This window comes from Heptranchias perlo, chromosome 1 (assembly GCF_035084215.1).
Source record: "Heptranchias perlo isolate sHepPer1 chromosome 1, sHepPer1.hap1, whole genome shotgun sequence".
Classification (NCBI taxonomy): domain Eukaryota; kingdom Metazoa; phylum Chordata; class Chondrichthyes; order Hexanchiformes; family Hexanchidae; genus Heptranchias; species Heptranchias perlo.
Genome location: NC_090325.1, coordinates 174471978 through 174498742, shown reverse-complemented (window position 1 = coordinate 174498742; position 26765 = coordinate 174471978). Strand labels below are relative to the sequence as shown.

Genomic DNA, 26765 nt, shown 5'->3' with positions numbered 1-26765 from the left:
CAATAAACCAAAATGCTTAAGTTACTTCAGAGGAAATCACTTCCCATACTTCTGGGTTCATGATCACATGCAATTTCTTTTTTTTTCCATTGCTAGAGATAAGAAAAACAAAAGAATTCTGTGGATTCAGGGCTATCTCATCAGCTGCAGTGATTTACTAGCTCTACAATTAGAAGACTTGCAAGAGCGACTCGGTGATAAAAAAAAAGTTCTCTATCTTGCCTCCTACTCAATCTGGCATCTATTCTCAGCAGCATAAATTAAATCTGCATTCCCAAATGGTCTTTGAAAGTCTGAGTCCTCTAATATAGTCCACATTATGTTCAGTGTGTAACACTAACATTTCTCTGCTCATTTTTAAAAAAAATATACAGTTTAACACATGAATGATTGTTAGATTTTAGAGTTCCTAGTTTCCCAAGTTAAATACAAATCTTTCCCTGCACCCTAAGATTTGCACCTAGCAAGCCTCTGTCCTGAGAGGATGCTTTACTGCTACTAAAGTTTAGGAAGGTAATGTAGTTCTTTGTAAAGTGACAAAGACATATTCATAACAGCTTGTTCCAGACACAAATGCTGATGGGAGTAGAGTGTAGGACAGCTCTTAAGTATAGCTGAAGATGTTAATGAGATTTTTCTCTAAAATAAAGTTCTGATGGAGAACCAAATTTTAATGTAGTCTACTCCTCTTGGATAATTCAAATTTTTCCCCACTTTTTAAAAAAACTTCTATTTTGTTTATGTGGGTTAATTCAAATTACTGGACAACCTGATTTTTTTGGGTACAAAAACAATGTTGAATTATCCATAGACTGTCAATTTTAAGCAACAGTTGCATCACCATTCTATTGGATATTACAATGTAGAAGGAAAGACATGTTTATACTTCTGTGAATGAACCAGGTATTGTGCTACATGGTACTGTGATGATCAAAGAGATGCATTATAACCTGAGTTAGGCATGTAACTTCGGTGAATGCTACATTTTATTCTAACCCCTGTGTATGGGTTTTAAAAAAGTGACAATTAAGCAACTGCCCTAAGTAAAGGGGGATGGGGGTGGAGGAAAGAACACTTCAAAAGAAACACTGTCCCAGGTAGTTTTCACATTGGAAGCAGGACATATTAATTTCTATGTGACAGCTGAACTATATTAAATAATGAAGATAACATATATAGGCAATGTGATATTTTACTCCATATCCTGGAATAATGGTCTTGCATATTTTATTTTTAAAATAAATTTCCAAGATAAACAATGAATATAAACATTTGTGCCCTTAAAAAAGATACATCACAACAGTTCACAAATATGGTAAACTTTCACACATCATTCAATTTAAAAATTAGTTCTAAAAGCCAGCCTGAACACATATGGATTATTTCAGGACAGGTCACTTATTTGATTTCTCTTCTTTTTCCTACATGGTTAACTAACCCACAGCAAGTATCTTTCTCCAAGGATACAAATGCTGCATAATGCCAGTGTAGTGCAATGCTGCAAAGAGGTCAGCACATGGGTTTATTACTTGTAATTTCTCCCATATAGCAGAGGGAACACTGGTTCCAATTTCAACCAAGGCATCAAGAGACCAATCAGATTGCTGGAGGGAAGGGAGGAGTTACCTCAGGCCACTATTACTTTTTGGAATAGCTTTGGCAGAGAAGTCGAAGCAGATCTTGGGCTGGTTCACAGCACTGGAAGATTGAAGAAACAAAAAGATAGAAACACAACATAGGAAATAAAAAGTCATTAAAAAGCTGCACAACAACTCTTTAGATTGAGGTCAATTGTCAAAAGAAATGGCATTCCTGCCAAAAGTCTGTCAAAAAAGTCCATCCCTCCAATTCTATGTCAAAAGGTCAATATCTTAGCTCCCCGATGACCAGGTAGCATAGCTGTATCAACCAGTATGACCCCAGGTGCAATTCGCGCCTGGGCTAGCTGGAGCAGTGGCAGAGTCACTACAATTGGCCTTGGTGCCCTTAGTTTAGAGAAATGGCAAGTTTCCACACCTGATTGCTAGCCAGTGACCCCTGCTGGAAGTGTGCATGCACTGTCATCAAGAGAGAACAGCTGCGATGCCAATGGCTGTTGAACAGTTCTAACGACACTCGCTGTCTACGCTCATACAAAGAATGACCATTTAGGACAGATACTGGAGGGCAACATCCACTTCTGAAACTGTACTCTAGCATATACAGTCATGCCTGTAACTTAAATTATAAAAAAGTGAAATTAAAAATGTTGACAGTACTACAGCTTTAAACAGCAAATTCACTGCACAGTTCTGCAGACGTCAACATTCGAGTTGCTCATTCTCACTGTACAGATTGCTCATTCTCAGATTCATTTACTCACACACTACTCCAGTTACATATTACAAACCATACTATTTTTCACAGCAACCATTTGTTTACAAAGAATCGAAAATGGTATAAAATGTTATTCAATGGAATATTCTCTCCACTTTCTTGTGAAATATACCCAGTATTGACACATGAAGTCACGATTATGATTGATAGGGCATCACAACTGAAATGAGTGAAAACCATTGCAATGTTTCCAATCTTTATAGCTGAGGAGGACATAGAAACTGTCACCAGTTTAAGACACTCTCCTCAAAAGACATAAAATGCATGTCAACACAGTCTAATAAAAAGTAATATTTTCTTCGTCTCCTGGTAAATATAGCAACCAAATTTGTCTGCAATTAAGTCAATTTTAAGTAAGTCGAATATAAGGTGGTGGCTTTGATGCAAGCTCTGCTTCCTCTGTGTCTATTTCCCAGTCATTGTAGCGCACTGGATCATTTAGAATTTGCTGATCACGACCACCTTGTTTAAAAAGAAATTCATATTAATTTGTTTAAACAAATGCATATAATTTCAACCATTTAGTTTAGTACAATGGATGGAAGCATATAATGTAACTAGAAGTTATGTAAAGGATATATCGCAATGAATTGGATCAATGCATTGCACAGTATGACATCGAATTGTGCAGCTCAAGGAGGACCCATGTTCAACCACTGATCTGTGGTGACTTGCCCAGTCAAGATCACAACACAAGTGAGGGCACACAACTGGCTGGACAAACTAAGTGAGTGGGTAAAACTATGGCAGATAGAGTTCAATGTGGGGAAGTGGGAGGTCATCCACTTTGGATCCAAGATAAATACAAACATTTTCTTAATGCAGATAGACTAGGAACTGTGGAGGAGCAAAGGGATTTGGGTGTCCATGTACACAAATTACTTTTTGAACCTGTGCACTAATTTTTAGTAATCAAAAAGTCTAATGGAATGATTGGCCTTTATCTCAAGAAGGTTGGAATTTAAAAAAAAGTGAGGAAGTAATGCTTCAGTTGTACAGCGCCTTGGTCGGACCCCACCTGGAGTACTGAGTTCAGTTTTGGCCACCAAACTTCAAGAAAAATATATCGGCCTTGGAGGGAATACTGCACAGGTTCACTAGAATGATACCAGGGCTTAAAGGGTTAGATTACGAGGACAGGTTGCATAAACTTGGTTTGTATTCCCTTTATGCAACCTGTCCTCGTAATCTAACCCTTTAAGCCCTGGTATCATTCTAGTGAATCTGCGCAGTATTCCCTCCAAGGCCGATATATTTTTCTTGAAGTTTGGTGGCCAAAACTGAACGCAGTACTCCAGGTGGGGTCCGACCAAGGCGCTGTACAACTGAAGCATTACTTCCTCACTTTTTTTTAAAATTCCAACTTCTTGAGATAAAGGCCAATCATTCCATTAGAAGGTTGAGGGGTAATCCAATCGAGGTCTTCAAAATGATGAAAGGATTCGAATGGGTAGATACAGAGAAACTATTTCCTCTGGTGGAGGAATATAGAACAAGGGGCATAATCTTAAAATTAGAGCTAGGCCATTTAGGAGTGAAATCAGGAAGCACACAAATGGTAGTGGAAATCTCAAGACACTCTACCCCAAAAAAAGGTAGTGGATGCTGGGTCATTTCAAGTTTTCAAGACCGAGATCAATTAAATTTTGTTAGGTATGGGTATCAAAGGATATGGAGCAAAGGCGAATAAACGGAGTTGAGGTACAGGTTAGCCATGATTTAACTGAATGGCGGAACAGACTTGAAGGGCTGCATGGCCTTCATCTGTTCCTATGTTTCAACTCCTGTTGTTAGAAGGGTGAGCAGGTGAATCAGCTGCACTGTGATGGCCCATATTTTTGAATAGCCTGCTGGCTCTCACTGTCAATCTCATAGATGAAGAATAGGCATGTGGGTGTGATACAAGGCAGCTGCCAGCATCCTTGGAAAAGTACCCCAGCAAAAACCATTGTGTTGCAAGGAAAGAAATAACAGAAAGAAGAATTGAAGGGAAATCAGAAACAGTTATTTGAACCAACCCTGGCAGTTGCTTGGAGAAAATCATACTGGGGTACCATCACAGATTTCCTATTGCTTCATGCACCCACCAATAACCCTGGTGATACTCTCTAATGACTTAATGAGTAAAGTCATGATGTGGAGATGCCGGTGATGGACTGGGGTTGACAATTGTAAACAATTTTACAACACCAAGTTATAGTCCAGCAATTTTATTTTAAATTCACAAGCTTTCGGAGGCTTCCTCCTTCGTCAGGTAAATAAGGAAGGGCAGGTGACAGAAGTGTTAGTGAGGGATCACTTTGGGACCAGTGATCATAATTCCATTAGTTTTAAGATAGCTATGGAGAAGGATAGGTCTGGCCCAAAAGTTAAAATTCTAAATTGGGGAAAGGCCAATTTTGATGGTATTAGACAGGAACTTTCAGAAGTTGATTGGGAGAGTCTGTTGGCAGGCAAAGGGACGTCTGGTAAGTGGGAGGCTTTCAAAAGTGTGTTAACCAGGGTTCAGGGTAAGCACATTCCTTATAAAGTGAAGGGCAAGGCTGGTAGAAGTAGGGAACCTTGGATGACTCGGGAGATTGAGGCACTAGTCAAAAATAAGAAGGAGGCATATGACATGCATAGGCAGCTGGGATCAAGTGGATCCCTTGAAGAGTATAGAGATTGCCGGAGTAGAGTTAAGAGAGAAATCAGGAGGGCAAAAAGGGGATATGAGATTGCTTTGGCAGATCAGGCAAAGGTGAATCCAAAGAGCTTCTACAAATACATAAAGGGCAAAAGGGTAACTAGGGAGAGAGTAGGGCCTCTTAAGGATCAACAAGGTCATCTATGTGCGGAACCACAAGAGATGGGTGAGATCCTGAATGAATATTTCACATCGGTATTTACGGTTGAGAAAGGCATGGATGTTAGGGAACTTGGGGAAATAAATAGTGATGTCTTGAGGAGTGTACATATTACAGAGAGGGAGGTGCTGGAAGTCTTAACGCGCATCAAGGTAGATAAATCTCCGGGACCTGATGAAATGTATCCCAGGACGTTATGGGAGGTTAGGGAGGAAATTGCGGGTCCCCTAGCAGAGATATTTGAATCATCCACCGCTACAGGTGAGGTGCCTGAAGATTGGAGGGTAGCAAATGTTGTGCCTTTGTTTAAGAAGGGCGGCAGGGAAAAGCCTGGGAACTACAGACCAGTGAGCCTGACATCTGTAGTGGGTAAGTTGTTAGAGGGTATTCTGAGGGACAGAATCTACAGGCATTTGGAGAGGCAGGGACTAATTAGGAACAGTCAGCATGGTTTTGTGAGAGGAAAATCATGTCTCACGAATTTGATTGAGTTTTTTGAAGGGGTAACCAAGAAGATAGATGAGGGCTGTGCAGTAGACGTGGTCTACATGGACTTCAGCAAAGCATTTGACAAGGTACCGCATGGTAGGTTGTTACATAAGGTTAAATCTCATGGGATCCAAGGTGAGGTAGCCAATTGGATACAAAATTGGCTTGACGACAGAAGACAGAGGGTGGTTGTCGAGGGTTGTTTTTCAAACTGGATGCCTGTGTCCAGCGGTGTGCCTCAGGGATCGGTGCTGGGTCCGCTGTTATTTGTTATTTATATTAATGATTTGGATGAGAATTTAGGAGGCATGGTTAGTAAGTTTGCAGATGACACCAAGATTGGTGGCATTGTGGACAGTGAAGAAGGTTATCTAGGATTGCAACGGGATCTTGATAAATTGGGCCAGTGGGCCGATGAATGGCAGATGGAGTTTAATTTAGATAAATGTGAGGTGATGCATTTTGGTAGATCGAATCGGGCCAGGACCTACTCCGTTAATGGTAGGGCGTTGGGGAGAGTTATAGAACAAAGAGATCTAGGAGTACAGATTCATAGCTCCTTGAAAGTGGAGTCGCAGGTGGATAGGGTGGTGAAGAAGGCATTCAGCATGCTTGGTTTCATTGGTCAGAACATTGAATGCAGGAGTTGGGATGTCTTGTTGAAGTTGTACAGGGCATTGGTGAGGCCACACTTGGAGTACTGTGTACAGTTCTGGTCACCCTATTATAGAAAGGATATTATTAAACTAGAAAGAGTGCAGAAAAGATTTACTAGGATGCTACCGGGACTTGATGGTTTGACTTACAGGGAGAGGTTAGACAGACTGGGACTTTATTCCCTGGAGAGTAGGAGGTTAAGGGGTGATCTTATAGAAGTCTATAAAATAATGAGGGGCATAGATAAGGTCGATAGTCAAAATCTTTTCCCAAAGGTAGGGGAGTCTATAACGAGGGGGCACAGATTTAAGGTGAGAGGGGAGAGATACAAAAGGATCCAGAGGGGCAATTTTTTCACTCAAAGGGTGGTGAGTGTCTGGAACGAGCTGCCAGAGGCAGTAGTAGAGGCGGGTACAATTTTGTCTTTTAAAAAGCATTTGGACAGTTACATGGGGAAGATGGGTATCGAGGGATATGGGCCAAGTGCAGGCAATTGGGACTAGCTTAGTGGTATAAACTGGGCGACATGGACATGTTGGGCCGAAGGGCCTGTTTCCATGTTGTAACTTCTATGATTCTATGATTCTATGATTCTAGTGCAAGTGTGTGGACAGGATCAGGCCCCCACATATCAAATAGCCTGCTGGCACAATATGAGATCACACATGAAAAATGGCTACTTTGGTGGGGTATTAGCACCCATGGAACTGTGATCCAGTAAGAATCATCAGAAGGAGGAGAAAAGAAGAAAATAAAACTAGGGAGAAAGCAGCTCATTACTGGCCAGGCTTTGAATGCTGACCAATTGTCAAAAAATTCTATTTTCCACATGGTAACAGTTATGGTTAAAGAAGATCATTGGAAGACCCTGGTGGCAGAGTGGATTTAGTGCACTTACATCCAAGGTACAGGCAGGTGACTCTAGGATATTTCACATGGAACTTATGATCACAACAAGCTCAGGACATTTATGGGGAAGGAAGTAGAAAAATAAAAGTTTGGCCAAAATCACTATCAGGGCAACTAAAATACACCACAAAATCCAACATGTTTTTGTGCTGAAAGGTAGAAGCAAATGAATCAGAGCACAGCCGTGTATTTCAGTATACCTTCAGACTGATCTTGGCTCCAATGGTGCATTGACCCACACAACAATTTAACTATTACAGTCAGTCCAGTTGACTCTGCTGGTGATAGGGTGGGGGGGGGGGTAGTAAGTTACTGGTCACGTAAGTGAAAAGATTCCACAGATAGACAGCAGATTACCTAAAATTAGCAAACTCCGGCTAGACTAACCGAATTTATGAATCCAGGTCAGAAATGGGAGCAGGAGCTTTATTTCCATATGTGCTTATTTCAGGTGACTGAATGAGCCCATGTTAAAATTTAAATTAAAAAATGCGCACAGCTTCTTTATAAAATGCATATGAAAACTCACCTTGCCAGGTACAGACCAACTCAATTGTCTGAGGCTGCTGGTCCTCAGTCATCAATGACTGCTGCAAAGGGAAATGAGATTATTCAGCTCCATCTCTACCACTGCACTTAAAGAAGAAAAATTGCAGCACCTCAGGACATCCCATAGCACTACATTTGAAGTGCAGTCACTGCTGATAAATGCAGCATCTGAATGTGTGCACAAGGTCCGACAAACAGCAAGATGAACGAATGACCAGTTAACTGGTTTTTGGTAGTATTAGTTGAGAAAGGACTATTAACCAGGACATCAGTAGAACTCCCTCCTCTCCTCTTCAAATTGTCCTCAGGTACTGTCCCCCTCTATTTAAGATCTGCTATCATAACCCCCTTCCTCAAAAAACCCACCCTTGACCACTGTCCTTGCACACTGCCACCCCATCTCCAACTTCCTTTTCCTCTCTATCACCCTCAAAAAGGTCATAAATCTGAAACGTTAACTCTGTTTCTGTCTGGAGATGCTGCCTGAACTGATGAGTGCAGCATTTTCTGTTTTATTTCTTAAGAGCAGCAGTCTGACTGAGCTTTTAATACACAGACTAGGATAAATTGAAGAGAATAAAAAAGTGTGGGAAGAGGGACAGTGAGCGTCATTTTTTTTTGGAGCATGGAATTCAGATCCTTCAATTTTCAGTTCTGAAGAAAGGTGTAGACCCAAAACATTAACCTGACTGCTCTTTTTAATATTCTCTCTCTCTCTCTCTGCCATTTTGGGTTTCTTTCTGCCTGCCTGTGTAATTGACACAATGTATATCCAGTGTACTGGGACGTGCTGTTCTCCGTGACTGGCCTGTTTGAATAACAACGACACCTTTTGATTGGTGTGATGCTGTCCCAGCATAGTATAAGATATGCGATTTGAGAACCTTTTCACTCATTCATCTGACGAAGGGGATAATCTCCGAAAGCTTGTGATTTTAAAATAAATTTGTTGGACTATAACCGGGTGTTGTAAGATTCCTTACATTTGCTCTTTATAGATGCAGACCCACCTATGTTTTACCAGCTATTTGTTTTTATTACCCTTGTTTTACTGTTGCACTAATTGAAAGATCAATATAATTGTTAGTAGGCACATGGTGATGACCTCCACCCATTCCCAAAGACCTAACTTTAAGTAAAAGAGATTTAAAAAAAATATAGCAAAGCGATTACATTTGTTTACGTTTAGAGCTGGCAGAGGGTACATTTTGGAGTTAGACTGCAGATGCTGTGAAAACACCACTTTCCCTCCAGAAAATTTAAGCTTGAACCAAAAGACTGAGGAGTGAAAAATAGGTATCAAGTCGAAAGGAAAAAAATGACTGAGAAGTACTTAGAAATTACATAAAATTGTTGGGTTACACCCCTCCCAGGGGTTCAACTGGATAAGGCAGTACACAGCTGAGCTATGATTGACTTCAGTGGACTAGGTTTATGAAAATCAGTCAGAGTTGCCTCTCCCAACCATTGCTGGAAATGTGCATGCATGGACATTGGGCAAAGGCAGAATAAGGCCCAATTTTGATGTCCCCTGTTGTTGAATATCCAAGGAGCACTTGCTGACCAGACTTCAGCAAGATACTGGAGGTCAACTGGTTCCACAGAACCATATCCCAACATCTTGGGGAGGAAAGAGGAGGAGGAAGAAGAAAACTGGTGGGGAAATTATTTTTTTAAAATTCTGCATTCATGCAGTGAGTTTTACTAATACAAGGCAATTTACCAAATACCCCTGTAAAACGCTCAATGTGTAAGTTTTGAAATCAGGACATGGATCAGATGAAGAAAGTCCACAAAATAAGCATCCCACACATTTATCACTCTATACAGCATGAGGAATTTTAAACCGGAAGTGTTTAATTAAGAACTATGATTTTCAGTCACTGAACTTACCATTCCAGTGGTACTGTCGTAGCAGCCACAAACGGGAAGGCTTCGACAACCAAGATATGCTATAATGGTTGCAATTATCATACCAATCACAGAAGCAATTAATATGGCCATATTTGCCCCTTGGACAAATTTGGTGAGTATATACTCCTGCAAGAAAAGAAGTAGGCATTTTATTCCCAATTTTTGTAAAAGAATAAGGCGTTCCCTGATGGCTAGTAAGTAAATACACTTCAAGATGCAGTGCTGAACGACGCAGAGGAAAATTCCAGGTGCAAGCCCTGTTCTGTGCTCAGTCAGCGAGGACAGTAAGTGGGGACCTCCATGTCCACAGGCTGAATAAACCAACCACAGTCCCACTCATTATTCAGTGACCCTTTTTTGAAATATTCTTGTGTGGCTATCAGATGAGAACAGTATCAGGCTCAACTACTGTGACCATCACTGAACAATCTGCCCACTTTGAAAGATCAATGATGGGCAGAAATTAGTAATGATTAACTGTAATCAATAGTTCCCTCACTGGAGATAATAGAGGTTCTGCTAGTTAGTGATGTCTACCTATAACATAGGGGTAACTCTTGGGTACAAAGTACAACCTCCTCTCTATTAATGGTATCTACTTTTAACTGAGGTACGGCAAGGGCAGGATTTCATAAAACACTTAACTCTTGTTCACTATACCTCTTCTATTTCACTTGGATGAAGCATCAAAAGACTGCCAGGGACTATGGAACTGAACACTAGCAGGAATTAGCACCGTTAAGAAAAAGTAAAAGAAAGAGTGAGGCAGGGAAAAAAAAAAGGGCAGTCCAACCACAGCACCCTCTTCTAAACCCCTTTGTAAATCATACTGGCTACTGCAAATATGGTTATCAGTCTTTTATTAAAAAATATAAATCCTGAAGTACTAGATCCAACATAATTACATCCATATGCCACAGTTTGTGCTCACTAGCTTTTCTACAGACACAAGTCATCAATAAGCAGAACTGAACAACTTTGTTCACACTGGTCCAAGTTACTTAAAAAAAAATCTAAAGTTTCATCCATAACTTCAACAATCATTTCAGCAAACAGTGAAAGCTGGTAATTCAGGAAAATAAATCTTAGAAATCCTTCAAATGCAGGTAAGGAAGATCCAAATGTATATAGTTCTTTCGTAAATATTCAGATTTCAAAACATATATTTATATATACACATGTATATGCATTATACACAAACCCTCACAGGTCATTCACTCCATCTACTATTGATGGAGCAGATAAAGAGAAGTAAATATGGATCTCAGTATAATAGCAGGCAAGCTCTATATGCATATATACATGATTATTTGTGCACATATATGTGATAATATGAAAACATATACATGTTTTGAGAATGGGAATTTCTGCATTTATTGTACTGAAGTCAAAGCTTGAAAAATGTGTAATTTTAACACAGTCAGTCTCAGGTATCGGAGAAAAAACTCAAATCCCCAAAAAGTAGCAGAAAACCTAGATAAATTATGGTTTAAAATGAATCTAGATCAATTAAATAAAACTATTTTTCTGGGAAATTAATAGAAGCCCTGCATTAATTTTGGGAAGAATTATAAAGAACACAACATGGCAACAAAACGAAGAACCCTAAAAAATAAAAAGTTAACTGAAGATGATCGCAAGATAATTATGGATGAGAAAGGCCATTCAGCCCATCTTAAATCTTTTATCCATAAAGACCTTATAGTCCTCCCATTTCAGCAACTAATTGTTTCTTAAACAATTCCAGAGTTTTTGCTTCCATTATTCTATCCAGGAAGCCTTTCTAAGTGTTGATCATAGTCCATGTGTGCAGAAGACTTTCCTGATCTCAGCCTTAAATTTATCTTTTACTAGTTTGAACCTTTGTCCCACTCTTGAAATTTAGTTTCCAGATTTACCTTTTCCATACCATTTACTATCTTATATACCTCTATAAGATCACCTCAGATATTCCAGGGCTCTCAAGCCTTTCCTCATAACTCAGTCCGTGATACTGGGGATCAGCCTCTTGGGTCTTCATTACATTGCCTCCAGCACCTAAATGTTTCCTTTGTTTCTTGGCAATGTGAACTTGACACAGTACTCATGATGTGGTCTGACAGAGCACTGTAAAGATTAATCATGATTTTCTCTAACTTATATTCTACTGTTTAGCTATGTAGTTCAACATTCTTTTGGCTTGCTGCTCTGCAATGATTGAACATGTTGGGCATGTCTACTCAAGACTGTTGGGCTTGTCTCTCAACTTCCGTAGCTATTTCAAAACCATTCATGGGGGTGTGCACATTACACATTTTTCCTTCTCATGTGCAATACTTTACACTGGTCTTCATTAAACGTCATCTGCCATTGTTCTGGCAACTTACATATCTTATCCAACTCATTCTGTAATCTGAGCTGTTCCCTTCGATTCCACTGCCCTTTTAATTTGGTACCATCTACAAATTTGACTGACTTGCATTGAATTTCTGAATCAAAGTCATTGATGTAAAATAGAAACTGCAGTGGTCCAACACAAAGCCCTGAGGCACTCCACTCAGAACCCTTTTCTCTCACACACACCCACCACCTCTAACAAGATCCCATTGTTTTCTACTCTTCAGCCAATTTCTAATTCATTCTCTTGATTTACCCCAAACCTCCACAAATTTGAGCTTGACCGATAGCCTTTAATGTGGAACTTTGTTAAGTGCCTTTTGAAAGACTAGGCACACCATGTTGTGGGGTTTCTTGAGATATCACTGCCCCAAAAAAGTCTAGGTGGTTTGTCAGACAGGATCTGACCCATCCAAATTCATATTGACTGCTGTTTACTACGTTATTGTTGTACGTATAATCCCCAACAATTGATTCCATTATTTTACACAGAGTTGGAGTAAGACTAATACGTTGTAGTTGCCAGTGTTTGTTTTGTCATCTGTTGACCGTTTCCAATCTAGTGGTACCTCTCCAGTGCCCACTGACTCCCTCTTAAGGATCATCAGTGCCTCACAAATCTCTTCCCTAGCATCTCAGCACTCTGGAATAAATACCATCTATCTATGGGGATTTATTGGTTTTAAGCCCTTTAAGCCTCAAGACTTCCATCTCATTTATATCAAAGTCATTAATTTTACCTTGGTTAACTGTTTGGGGAGCACATGTTGCTTATTTCTCCCCTAATGAACACCTGGTTTTGTGGGGGGGGGGGGGGGAATGTAATCATTTCAGAATATTTACTAATTTAAATCAATGAACTAAATACATAAATTTGCATTTCCTTTCTTTTTTTGCCTTACAATCCCCAGATGGCTCAGTGCAAAAGCACGCAGGTTGGTGTGAATTGCTCAAGATCATCAATGATTTAATATCTAGAGGATTTGTTTTTTCCTCCCCAGCAAAGCAAAATTTATGTATCTAGACCATTAATGCACTGATGTTTTATTTTTAAATCAGTACTTCTTAAACAAATAAGGGGGGGGTGGAGGGTTCAGTTAAGGGTAAATTTATAAGTCTAAAGAGAAAAGTCAAGGCTGTAGAGCAGATTTGGGTAAAAACAAGCAGAGTATGTCAGGAAGGGACAGAGTGTTTAACAAAGGTAATAGGGCATTAGTGACTAAGGTCACATCAGGGGAAAAAAAGTAAAAAGTTAAAATTAAAGGCACTATATCTGAATGCATGTTACAGATGCTTCAAGAATTAATGGCACAGAGATAAATGGGTTTGATCTAGTAGCCATGCCTGAGAGGTGGTTGCAGGGTGACCAAGGTTGGAACAAAATATTCCAGGATAGTTGACTTTTAGAAAAGACAGGCAAAATGGAAAAGGAGGTGGGGGGGTGGGGGTGGGTAGCCTTGATAATAAATGATGAGATAAAGGCAGCAGTGAGAATCTTAGCTCACTTAGCTCAGAAAATCAGGTTGTAGAGTCAGTATGGGTGTAGCCAAGAAATAAAAAGGGGCAGAAAACACTGGTGGGGATAGTTTATAGGCCCCCTAGCAGTAGTTTCAGTCTTGGACAGGGTATAAATCAGGAAATTAGAGAAGCATGCAACAAAGGTAATGCAATAATCATGGCGGACTTTTAATCTTCACATAGACTGGGCAAACCAAATTGGCAAAAGTAGTTTGGAGGACGAGTTCGTGGAATGCATAAGACATAGTTTTCTAGAACGATGTCAGGAACAGTCTATTTTAGATCTAGAATTTTGTAATGAGACAGAGTTAATTAGTAATCTTATAGTTAAGGATCCTCTGGGGCAGAATGATCATAACATGATGAATTTCATATCGAGTTTGAGAGTGATGTAGTTAAGTCCGCAACTAGGGTCTTAAATTTAAACAAAGCCAATTATATAGGTAAGAGGAGCAAGTTGGCTAAGGTAGATTGGGAAATTAGATTAAAAGATATGACTGTAAATAAGCAATGATGAACATTTAAAGAAATACTTCATAATTCTCAATGAATATACATTCCCTTGAGGAATTAAAAACTCCATGAGAAAAATGTCTAACTAGAGAAGTTAAGGGTAGTATTAGATTAAAAGAGGCTTATAATTTTGCCAAAAAGAGTAGTAAGCCTGAGGATTGGGAAGGTATTAGAAATCAGCAAAGGATGACCAAGAAATTGATAAAGAGGGAGAAAATTGAAAATGAGAGTAAACTCGCAAGAAATATAAAAACAGATTGTAAGAGCTTCTACAAGTATGTAAAAAGAGATTAGAGAAAGTAAACGTGGGTCCCTTAGAGGCAGAGACAGGAAAAATTATAATGGGGAATAAGGAAATGGCAGAGACATTAAACAAATATTTAGTATCTGTCTTCACAGCAGAAGACACAAAAAACACACTGAAAATAGTGGGGAATCAAGGGTCTATTGAGAGTGAGGAACTTAAAGTAATTAAGATTAGTAAGGAAGTAGTACTGGAGAAATTAATTGGACTAAAAGCCAACAAATCCCCTGGACTTGATGGCCCAAATCCTAGGGTTTTTAAAAAGAGGTGGCTGCAGATAGAGTGGATTCATTGGTTATGATCTACCAGAATTCCCTAGATTCTAGAATGGTCCCCGTAGATTGGAAGGTAACAAATGTAACTATGCTCTTCAAGAAAGGAGGGAGAGTGAAAACAGGGAACTATAGGCCAGTTAGCCTGACATCAATAGTAGGGAAAATGCCAGAATCTATTATTAGGGGCCTGGCAACAGGACACTTAGAAAATCATAATAGTCAACAATAGGCAGAGTCAACGTGGTTTTAAGAAGGGAAAATCATGTTTGACACATCTATAAAAGTTTTTTTGAGGGGGTAACTAGCAGAGTAGATAAGGGGAAACCAGTTTTGTATATTTGGATTTTCAAAAGGCATTCGATAAGGTGCTACACAAAAGGTTGTTACATAAGATTAGGGCTCATGGGATTGGAGGTAATAGAATAGCATGGATTGAGAATTGGTTGAGGGACAGAAAACAGAGTAGGAATAAATGGTTGTTTTCGGGTTGGCAGGTTGTAACTAGTGGGGTGCCACAAGGATTAGTGCTTGGGCCTCAGCTATTTACAATCTATATCAATGACTTAGATGAGGGGACAGAGTGTAATGTATCCAAGTTTGCTGATGATACAAAGCTAGGTGGGAAAGTAAGCTGTGAGGAGGACGCAAAGAGATATAGATGGGTTAAGTGAATGGGCAAGAAGGTGGCAGATGAAGTACAATGCGGCGAAATGTGAAATTATCCACTTTGGTAGGAAGAATAGAAAAGCAGAATATTTTTTAAAATGATGAGAGACTAGTAAATGTTGGTATTCAGAGGAATTTGGGTGTCCTTGTACATGAATCACAGAAAGTTAACATGCAGGTACAGCAAACAATTAGGAAAGCAAATGGTATGTTGGTCTTTATTACAAGGGGGTTGGAATATAAGAGTAAGGAAGTCTTGCTGCAATTACATAGGGCTTTGGTGAGACCACACCTAGAGTACTGTGTAGAGTTTTGGTCTCCTTACCCGAGGAAGGATATACTTGCCAGAGAGGGGGTGCAATGAAGGTTTGTTAGATTGATTCTTGGGATAAGAGGGTTGTCCTGTGAGGAGAGATTGAGTAGGATGGGCCCACATTCTCTGGAGTTTAGAAGAATGAGAGGTAATCTCATTGAAGCATGTAAAATTCTTAGAGGACTTGACAGGGTAGATGCTGTTTCCTCTGGCTGGTGAGTCTAGAACTAGGGGTCATAGTCTCAGGATAAGGGGTCGGCCATTTTGGACCGAGATGAGGAAAAATTTCTTCACTCAGAGGGTTGTGAATCTTTGGAATTCTCTACCCCAGAGGGCAATGGACACTCAGTTGTTGAGTATATTCAAAGCTAAGATCGATAGATTGGACGCTAGGGGAATCAAGGGATGTGGTGGGAAAGTGGGGTTGAGGTGGAAGATCAACCATGATCTTATTGAATGGCGAAGCAGGCTCGAGGAGCTGTATGGCCTACTCCTATTTCTTATATTCTTACTTGCCAAATCTTACAGTATATAATTACTTCCAGGATTGATTTTTAATTTTAAAAAAAAAATTGATTAGGATTGACCCACTTTTCAATGAAATATCTATCTTTTGATTTTCTACAACTTATCATTTTCCCAGTTTTTTTTCCCCCCAGTTGACAACTGAGCAGGTGGATTGATTAAAATCAAGAAAGTCACCAGCTTGATCTGCAGTGAGTTTTCTTTTTCCAAAGAAAGAAAAGTCGAATTATATATTTGGTCAACCAGTTCTCTTCAACCTCCCCCAGAAAAATCTAGGAACGAAACTGAGCTAATCCTACAGACAGAAATTGGGCAACTTTTCTTTGTGATTAAAAAGTCAAGATGATCACAAATATATTAAAATTTCTCCTATAGGTCTTTATAATTTTAAAATAAAAGTATTCAAGAGGTTTTGTTCCTCCCCTCTACTTTTTGCATGTCACCATTTTGTATTGCTCAAGGGCCACTGACAGCTTATATTACAGTGCTAAATTTATAACGTCCCACAGTGTAGTGTAGGAACTGCCTGCATAATATTTGGTGAAGGAAACAAACCAAAAGGCACATAGCCATATTACTCATCAGAATTCATATAAAATACTGAAGCTTGTCACCTACAGGAAGAACAGTAAGTAAGCCAAAAAAGTTCCATTTAATTTCAAAAAGCTTACCATGTGAATGACATGGCTAGGTTTATATCGGAACACTTCATCATCATCCTCACCATAGTTCAATGTCAAAGCTGCATATATTATCAGAATAGTTGTAGCAATCCAGGAAAATACAGCTGACGCAATCATAATGTTCACCTAGAAGTAGAATGCAAGGAATTCTGTATAAACAGCACAGTAAGTCTAAATATTGCTATTAAATATTACAGAAAGTGATAGAATATACACAACATACTTTGTAGCCTTAATACATGGTTGGTATTTTAGAAATGTAAAAATTAATCCTTCTGAAACCTATTAACTTAACCCTTTTCTGTTAGTTTAATTTTGATCATAAGTTACGCTACAGTATCGTGGGGCAGGGATTGATTCACAGCACAACAAAAGGGTCATTTTAAAACAACTGATTCAGAATTTACCATATTAATTTATTAAAAAATACTGTTTGTAAAGAGATTAGTTTCTAAATATTGACTCCAACACCGTCTGGTGCGTGCAATTTACAAATGAATTGCATATCAATTTTTAAGAAAAATTAGAACAGAAGAATTAATTCAGGCTCTTGTCAAATGTGGTAGTGTGTAGACGATTTTAAAAAGTTCATGCATTACAAGCCTGGAAAGTGCATGGGGTAGGGGTTAGAAGCTGTTCTCTATATTCTTCAACTTTGAGTGTTACACATTCCTTCAAACTCTCGGAGGATGTAGGCAACTTTACTAGTGCACATATAAATTCTTTGTAAAATGCTGGAAAAGAGGAGATAGGCTCTTCTAGGTAATGCACATGCATAATTAGTCTTAATGCTGTAAACATGGATTTCTACATAAAGTAACTTTGGAACCCAGTGAACTATGCTACAGCGCATTATATATTCAAGACTAATCATAGCTGCTTCAGTAAATATACACCTCGTTTTTTGCAATGCAAAGGATATACCCATGAAGACAGCCAGAATATTAACCATTGATCATTCTAAAGCATGATAATGGGCTGATCCAACTGATTGATGCAGAGGGCCTCAAATTTAATTGAATGGGTAGGGCACGGTGGAAATCTTGTCTTGCAATTTTGTTAGATGGGGCGGGGGAGAAAATCAGCACCCCCCCCCCCCCCCCGCCTCCTCCACAGTCACCAGTTTTCTCATCCTGCCCCTTTTCTCCCTCCCTCTCATCCAAAGGCAGACTCCTTGCTGGGGTACAATTCCACAGGTGCAGGTTGTTCTCCAGCACCTCATCTATATGACTTTTCATGAGAGAGCAGACTGTGGGAGTCTTCATAATGTAATTCAGCCATACTGTCATATGGATGGGAAATCACTTTGAACCCAGAGATTCATCCCCCCTTTCCCCAAAAATGAAGACTGAATGAATCCCTGTTTCCACAAAAGCGCTCAGGAATTGAACAAAAAATAAAGCCTTAGTATGTCCAAAGCAATCCTTTCAGATTCTGCGAAGGTGAATTTCAGAGGCAGCATTATAGTCTAATTAAAAAGGACAAAGAAAAATCAGCTACTAGAGGAACAGATTATCATTTTTGAAAAATATCCACTGAATCAACACATCCGCTAAACCCAATCTAAATACACAGTTCTTTATGGGGTTGGGGGTGGGGGTTGGTGATAAAAGTGACTCTTGAAAATCTTACCTCTCCAGTGTTCAAGCACATTAGCAAAGGTTAAATGAACAGATCATCCATTCATCCTCTCAGCCAACCTATGCTAAGTGGTACTTAAAAGGGCAGATAAATAAGTGAACTTTAAAAACAAAACTAGTCATGATATTCTTTATGCTGTTTCAGTTAATAAATCACCTAGTTTTTCACATGAAGGTGGCATTAGTGAATTTTCTTCAACTGCAAGAGACTTACAAGAATTGGATTCTTTTTCTGTGAAGAAAATAATGCCAGAATTCCTGGAAAGGCCATTGCCTGAAAAGGAAACAAATGTTTCATCATTGGTTCATGGATTTAAAAAAACTAAAATCATTTATATTTAAAATTAGATTCTCTTGGATTTACCGTGCCAGCCCAGACAGGTATTCTAGTACTACTGAGCACTGAATCTTTCCTAAAAATTGTATCCAAAAAGCCAGACACTACACAGACTGTAGCACAAGCTATCTGCAGAATTCCCAGGATAATCATACCACGCTGATTAAATATGAAGTATCTGTAACGCGCCATAGCCTGAAGACATGAAGGTGGGGAAAAATACCCACAGTCCCACTGAGTCAATAATCTTAATATCTGTAGGTTCAAAACAAAGTGGTCTTCAATTCAGCCTAGGGGGAGGAAAAAAAAGAGGGGTTATACACCATGCTTATCTATTTCCATTCTAAAGTCCTCTGTCTTCAATTAGAATCACCAGGACGATAGCTACAATCTACAACAACTTGCACTTACATAGCATCTTTAAAGTAGAAAAACGCCTAAAACTACTTCAGAGGCACAATCAAAAAAAAATGGACACCAAGCTAAAGATGGAAATATTAGGAGAGGTGATCAAAAGTTTAGTTAACAAGGTGGACTTTTAAGGAGGGTTTTAAAAGGGGGGGGGGGGAAGGGAAGACAGGGGTGGAGAGGAGACAGTCTAGGCAGCTGAAGGCATGGCCACCAATGGTGGAAATGCACACGAGGCCAGAGTCAGAGGAATGGAGAATCCGGTGGGGGAGATTGTAAAGCTGGATGAGGATACAGACAGGGGAGGAATGAGGCCATGAAGGGATTTAAGCGTGAGGATGAGAATATAAAATTTCAAGCAGAGTGAGACCCGGAGCCCATGTACATCAGTGAGGACTGAAGTGATGGGTGAGCAGGACTTGGTGTGGAATAGGATATGGACAGCAGAGATTTGGATGATCTAAAATTAACAGAGGGTGGAGGATAGGAGCCGGCATTGGAATAATTGAGTCTGGAGGCGACAAAGGCACGGATGCTGGTTTCACAAATGGGTGAGGTAGGTGATGTTAGAGGTGGAAGTAGGCGGCCTTTGTGATGGAGAGGATATATAGTCAGAAGCTCAGCTTCAGGTCAAATAGGTCACCAAGGTTGCCAACAGTCAGGTTGTCAACCTGAGACTGTGGCCAGGGAGGGGATTGGAATCGGTGGCGAGGGAACGGAGTTTGTGGTGGGGACCAAATATGATGCCTTCTCAATGTATAATGCGAGGAAATTACAGCTCATCAGACAAGCAATCTGACAGCAGAGTGGTCTAAAGAGGTGGTGGAGAGTTAGAGCTGGGTGTCATCAACATACTTGTGGAAACTGACCCCATGTCTAAGGATCACATCACCACTGAGCAGCACGTAGATAAGAAAGCAGAGGGGGCCGACGATAGATCCTTTGGTGACTCCGGATGCAAGAGTGCGGGGACAGGAAGAAATGTTGTTGCTGGAGATGCTCTGGCTATGGTCAGATAGGCAAGAGTGGAACCGAACAAGGGCAATCTCACAGACATGGACAATGGAGGAGGAAGAGGTGGTCGACCATGTCAAAGGCTGCAGAGAGGTCAAGGATGACAAAGTAGAATAATGAGTCACAGAAGATGTTATTTGTGACTTTGGTTAGGGCCGTTTCGGTGCTGTGGCAGTTGCAGAAACATGCGCATGAATTTAAGAGGCAATAACACGTTCAAGGACTTGAGAGGAAAGGGAGGTTGGAGAGAGGGTAGTAGTTTGCAAGGACAGAGCAATCAAGTGTTGGTTTTGAGAGGAGGAGGTGATAATGGAAGTTTTGAAAAGGTAGGGGGAACAGTGCTGGAGGAAAGGAAAACATTTACAATGTCAGCTAGCTTGGAGCTAGGAAGGGACATTGGTTGGTCAGTAGTTTAGTGGGAATGGGTCAAGGAAGCAGTCAGTGGGTCTCATGGACAAGATGAGCTTATAGATGGTATGAGGGGAGCTTGGAAAGAAACTAGAGAGAAAGGTTCAAGGCTAAGCTGGGAGAGCAAGGGGAAGGAGGCAGCAGCAGAGGGATAGTTTCAATCTTAGTGACAAAGAAGTCAATGACATCCTTGTACTAGTTGTTGCAGGTGTGGGTTGGATGGGACAGGGGTTTAAGGAGCCAGTCAATAGAGAAGAGAAGCCAAAGTTTACCTTTGCTCTCCAAGATGATCCTGGAGTACATGGTGGTTTTGGAAGAGGATTGAAAGGCCTGTTAGCGCTTGATGTGATGATTGATCGCCAAACCAGGTCTGTGCTAGATACTCTCACTTTCGTGCCCCTCGGATTTGGGGTAACGAACATACCGGCCATACTAGGGGGAATGACTGGGATGGGAGAGAGTAAAGGTTTTGCTGGGGACAAGGGCATCAAAAGTGGAGGTAATAGAACAATTAAGCAAATCAATGGCTGCAGAATATTGTAGCATATGCAGGGGTAAAGGCTAGGCAGTTGGGAGTTTGAAAGTACAGTTGTAGTTAATTCTCCCGCCGCCCCTAAGTTAAAGAGCTTTTTCCCCCCAGGGGTGGACACAGAAGGAAGTGGGGTTGAAGGGGGATGGAGGATATAGGCAGCGAGGGATACAAGGAAGTGGTCAGCAATAACCTTGTCAGTGATAGAGAACATGGCAGTAGAGGGGTCATGCGAGATAGCAAGGTCAAGGGGTGGCTGTTAATATTGACAGTTTATTTAGAGGAGAGGCTTAGAGAGGCCAGTGAATTCGGGGGAGGGGGGGGGGCAAGGGGAGTTTAGATGGAGATTAAAATCACAGAGCATGAGCAGTCACTCAGTGCAGATGCCAAAGGAGGGAGATAGTTTGAAAAGGCAGGAGCTTTGCACACGTGCAGATGTAGTGAGTGCACATGCACCAAAGACAGGTAATTTCCTCAGCAGCATTTCTACAATTTTTAGCGACCTGAAGCAGTTTTGAAAGTTCTTTAAAAGTGAAATGCCGACTGTCAGAGCATGAAACCAAGATACGATATCTGAAGCAGATGGTAGAAACAGTGCATGCGTAGGGTAATATAACTTCTGAAATCAGCACGTTAAAATGTCATGGGGCTGCAAACTAGAGTTACTAGAAAGCTTGAATTACAGCTCAACATCCACTATTCAAAATTATTAGGAGAGTGCCCAAGATTGTATCACGGCAATTAAGGCAATGTTAATTTAATTGAAGAATGCTATAATTTAGTGATGCTTTTAAATAAATCTGTATTGGTTTTGTTGAATGATGGATGAGAGGGAGAAATCTTGGGTAGTCATACAAGGATTTACTCCAGGCTGTAGAACACCTTGCTCAGAATTCACCCACTCAGTGGAACATTTGAAATAGAGCAAAACTTCTAACAGATATTTTCTCTATTTAACCTACGTGTGTGAAGCTCAACATCCTTGGTCAAAAGTTTAGGCAGGTCATCTGCTCGCAGCCCTCCTTTGTTGCTGTTCTGAAACCCCCCCAGTGATTCTCCCTCCCTATTGTGAAGCTAACTTTTCAGAGATAAACAACTCAGTATGACATTAGGGTTGGAATCATGATTTAAAATCTGATGCACACTGAGTGAATAATCACTGAAAATCTTAACACAACTATCAGGGACTTACCCTTTCTCATTTTATCATGCACTAAACTACCAACTTTTGTTTCAGTTCTTTACAAACAAAGCAATGATGTAAACTACAAAATACATCCTTGCATCACATGCACAGGATATTATAAAGAAATTGATGTATGCCTTTTCTGAAACCTCCCTTTCCAAGGAGAGTTTAAATTGGATAAAAAACATGAACTGTTCCATAGAGGCAATGCCCTTTGCATATAATACTTGTAGAGTAAGAGTAACTTTATTTATGCATAGGTTGTTAAAGGCATATTTCTTTGGATGAGAACTTGAAGTCTTCTGCTTTCACTTTTCACTACCCCCACCCGTTCTTGACAGGCACAGCACCATAAGTAACCTCAAGTAGCCATGGTTAGTTGAGAGCTTAAATAATGAGCTTTGGCAGGTTATTAAACTGTGCAAATCTACCTCCACCCAACATCCCCAGACATGCACATTTTCCAGCAGGAGTCAATGGCTAGTAATCAGGAGTGAGAACCTTGGCTGAGTCCCCACCCCACAGCTCAGGATGCAGAGGCCAAATTTAGTCTTCAAAACAAATATCATACAAGTTGATAAATAACTGTGTAATCTTAATTTTCACTAAACATTTTTAACAAAAATGTCACAGCTGCAGCACATGTGCACTGATATTCCCAAAGAATGGTGGGACATGATTTGGCATGGTTGACTTCAGGAACTCACTATATGGGGAAATTACAGCACAAATCAGCTCACACCATTCTGTAGGAATACCAGTACACACATGCTGCAGCTGTGACATTTTTGTTAAAAATGTATAGAGAAATGCAAGATTACACACATTGTTATTGATCACTTTATATGATATTTGATTTAAATACATCAACCCCTGCAAAATAGGGATTTTTTTTGTCTGCTGTGTTTGGTTACATAAGTCAATACACTCAGTGTTTAATTTTGTGAAGTGCTTTGAGATGTTTCAATGTGACAAAGTGATATATATAGTGCAAACAGTGTTATTTATCCTTCCCAATAACATTGTTTAAAGTCTGTGATTAGGGTAGCACTAGAAAAGGTAATTGGTGCGCCGTCCTAGCTTGCTTTCAAAAGCCTTCCAAGTTGTGTTCTCAAGCCTCACTTTAGATTTGAGCACATAATTTAGGCTGGCATTTCATTGCAGCATTGTCAGAAGTCAGATGAGACATTAAGCCATTGCCTTTACGGGCTGGCTGCATGCATAAACCATTTGTGTAAGAAGCAGAGGATAGTATAGCCCTTTGCTACACATTACCATTTCCAAACTAATGCACGATACAGGGCCAGAGTTAGGCTCCCAATAATATTTCATGTAGAACCTACCTTTCTAGTGATATCAATACTTAACATACACTACCCTAATTACTTAACATACACTACCCTAATCACAGACTTTAATTAATGTTAGTGGGAAGGATAAATAACACTATTTGCAATATAGATCAGTCACATTGAAACATCTCAGCACTTCACAAAATAATATACTTTGAGTGTATTGACTTATGTAACCAAACACAGAAGACATTTTTCAATAATATCCCACAAGCCAACCTTTTTTTTGTTAAGGTTAAGGGAGGAATGTTGGCCAAGACATCTTAGTTCCATGAGGTGAAAAATATAATTGACATACTAACTCTTAATTTTTAGATACATTAAAAGTCCAATCAGTACTATTTCCTAAGATCATACAATATATAGTAAAAATATCATCTCAGCCCCAGGACATTGCTGCAGGAGTTCCTCAGGGCAGTGTCCTAGGCCCAACTATCTTCAGCTGCTTCATCAATGACCTTCCCTCCATCATAACATCAAAATGGGGATATTCGCTGATGATTGCACAGCGTTCAGTTCCATTCGCAACCCCTCAAATAATGAAGCTGTCCGTGCCCACATGCAGCAAGATCTGAACAAACATCCAGCCTTCGGCTGATAAGTGGCAAGTAACATTCACGTCAGACAAGTGCCAGGCAATGACCATCTTCAACGAGAGTGTAACCACCTCCCCTTGACATTCAACGGCATTACCATTGCCGAATCCCCCACCATCAACATCCTGGAGGTCACCATTAACCAGAAACTTAACTGGACCAGCCACATAAATACTGTGGCTAAAATAGGTCAGAGGCTGGGTATTCTGTGGTGAATAACTCACCTCCTGACTCCCCAAAGCCTTTCCATCATCTACAAAGGCACAAGACAGGAGTGTGATGGAATACTCTCCACTTGCCTGGATGAGTGCAGCTCCAACAATACTCAAGAAGCTTGACACCATCCAGGACCAAGCAGTCCACTTGATTGGCACCCCAAACATTCACTCCCTTCACTACCGGCGCACCATCCACAGGACGCACTGCAGCAACTCACCAAGGTTTCTTCAACAGCACCTCCCAAACCCACGACCTCTACCACCTAGAAGGACAAGGGCAGCAGGCGCATGGGAACAACACCACCTGCACGTTCCCCTCTAAGTCGCACACCATCCCGACTTGGAAATATCGCCGTTCCTTCATCGACGCTAGGTCAAAATCCTGGGACTCCCTACCTAACAGCTCTGTGGGAGAACCTTCACCACACAGACTGCGGCGATTCAAGGCAGCGGCTCACTACCATCTTCTCAAGGGCAATAAATGCTGCCCACATCCCATGAACGAATAAAAAAAGGTGGAGAGATAATTTTTTTGTTTTATAAATACACATTTAGACTGTGAATTGCTCAGCTATGGTAATGTTACATTTAGACTGCTCTATGCATTTGGCAAGTATTTAAAAATTCAGTGATTTCTGAACTATACAGCTGATAAAACATTTATAAATGCAAACCTTTGAACAGTTACTGCAGCATATCCTGAAAAAGTTATTTAATTACATTCAGTTTTATTAGATCCACCCTGCTCCCACTAGATTCTTAAATGCAAATGAAGGGTGGGGGAAAATTGAAACTTTAAATAACTACAAGCTCGTGATTGTTGTTTGCCCTCCTCCAGCGCCTATTTTGCATTAAAGCAGCCTTGGGGTGGTGCACCACGTCAAACGTCTCAGTTTTCAACAACACAAGCATTATAAAACAATCAAAAATTATCTCAAATCTTTTTCTTCTCCCAAAGCCTAGCCCGGCCTCACCCACCTTCTCTTTCCTCTCGCCAATCCCTGTGAGAAGCGAATTCTGGACTATCACCCCGGGAGCGCGCGCCACCTCGCGCGAATTCCCTCCCCACCCCCAAAATACACACCTGGAACAAAGAAAATTTACTTCAAAACATCAAGACACGACTCGTAACCCACTGCCGGGGCGCAACAGTTAGAGGAAAGCCGCTACCGATGTTTCAAAAAAGCAAGTACCATCCACGAGCGGCTAATTTACCAGATTTTTAAAACTTATTTATTTCCTTCTAAATTTCTTCAAATTATAGATTTTTTTTTAAAAAATGCCTGTTCCTCTTGGAGAACTTTCCTCCCCCCTTTTATGATTACATCAAATGTCTCTCTCGCTGCACTCGGCAAGTGGGCTCTCTGTGTTCCATTAATAAGGCTCTTCCTCTGTTCACAGGTGCAACCAGCTCAGCAGGAACACCTTATTAACCCCGTCCAACCCAGTCACAAGCAGGAACCTGACCTTTCTGTTGCTTTAACTTTTTATTCTCTGATTTCTACTTGTGGGTGGGTTAGAAGACGAAGCGTTTATTGCAATCTGTTGCCAATAAATTGACTTGAAAGGTGGAAGAAGTATGTTGTCCCAATGATCTTTCACTCCTGTTAGTACCACTGTTTTGCATTGAACTGATATGCCTAGATTTTTTTCAGATTATCTAAGGTTCATTCCTCCAAATTAAAGCTCACCGAAGTCATTATAACATTCTTGCTAAAGGTTTTTTTTAAAAAAACGAGGTCAAAGAGTTATTTAAAATTTTGGGAGGAGGGAGAGGTTTCCAATGTTTTATTACCTCCAAATCTAGAATCAAAGGCTACAACTTTGCAAGTCTTTATTCAGTTCAGCTTTTCAAGTTCTTTGAACTCTTTTTTTTAAAGCAGTTTTCAATCATTTTCTCCAGGATTATTCATTTTAATCTACCACGGGAGTGTTTCTAATAAAATTAATTAACCAAGACTAGAGTGTAAAAGGATTCCACCCCCACCCCCCGAAGTAGCAGATATGAAAAAATAGACACACATCAAAAACAGTTTCCGCCACTTTGATTAATTCTATTGAAAGTGAGATGAATAAATAACTGGTTATTAATTACATTGAAGGTGAAAAGCATGCAGACATTAGAATGTCTTGGAAACTTCAGCCGTGGTTATTCATTCCTTTC

General features: G+C 40.2%; 1 protein-coding gene across 1 annotated transcript; it reads right to left on the bottom strand.

Moving 5' to 3' along the window:
- Positions 1 to 1185: 1185 nt before the first annotated feature.
- zgc:113425 (uncharacterized protein LOC541425 homolog) lies at positions 1186 to 26003 on the bottom strand. Its single transcript, XM_067972312.1, has 7 exons — positions 25686 to 26003; positions 18918 to 19180; positions 18768 to 18827; positions 16902 to 17039; positions 9720 to 9866; positions 7807 to 7867; positions 1186 to 2838 (listed from the first exon to the last, which is right to left on the bottom strand). Exons 2-7 carry the CDS (start codon positions 19080 to 19082, stop codon positions 2726 to 2728), a joined length of 684 nt encoding a protein of 227 aa, XP_067828413.1. The 5' UTR covers positions 19083 to 19180; positions 25686 to 26003; the 3' UTR covers positions 1186 to 2725.
- Between the last annotated feature and the right edge of the window lie 762 nt (positions 26004 to 26765).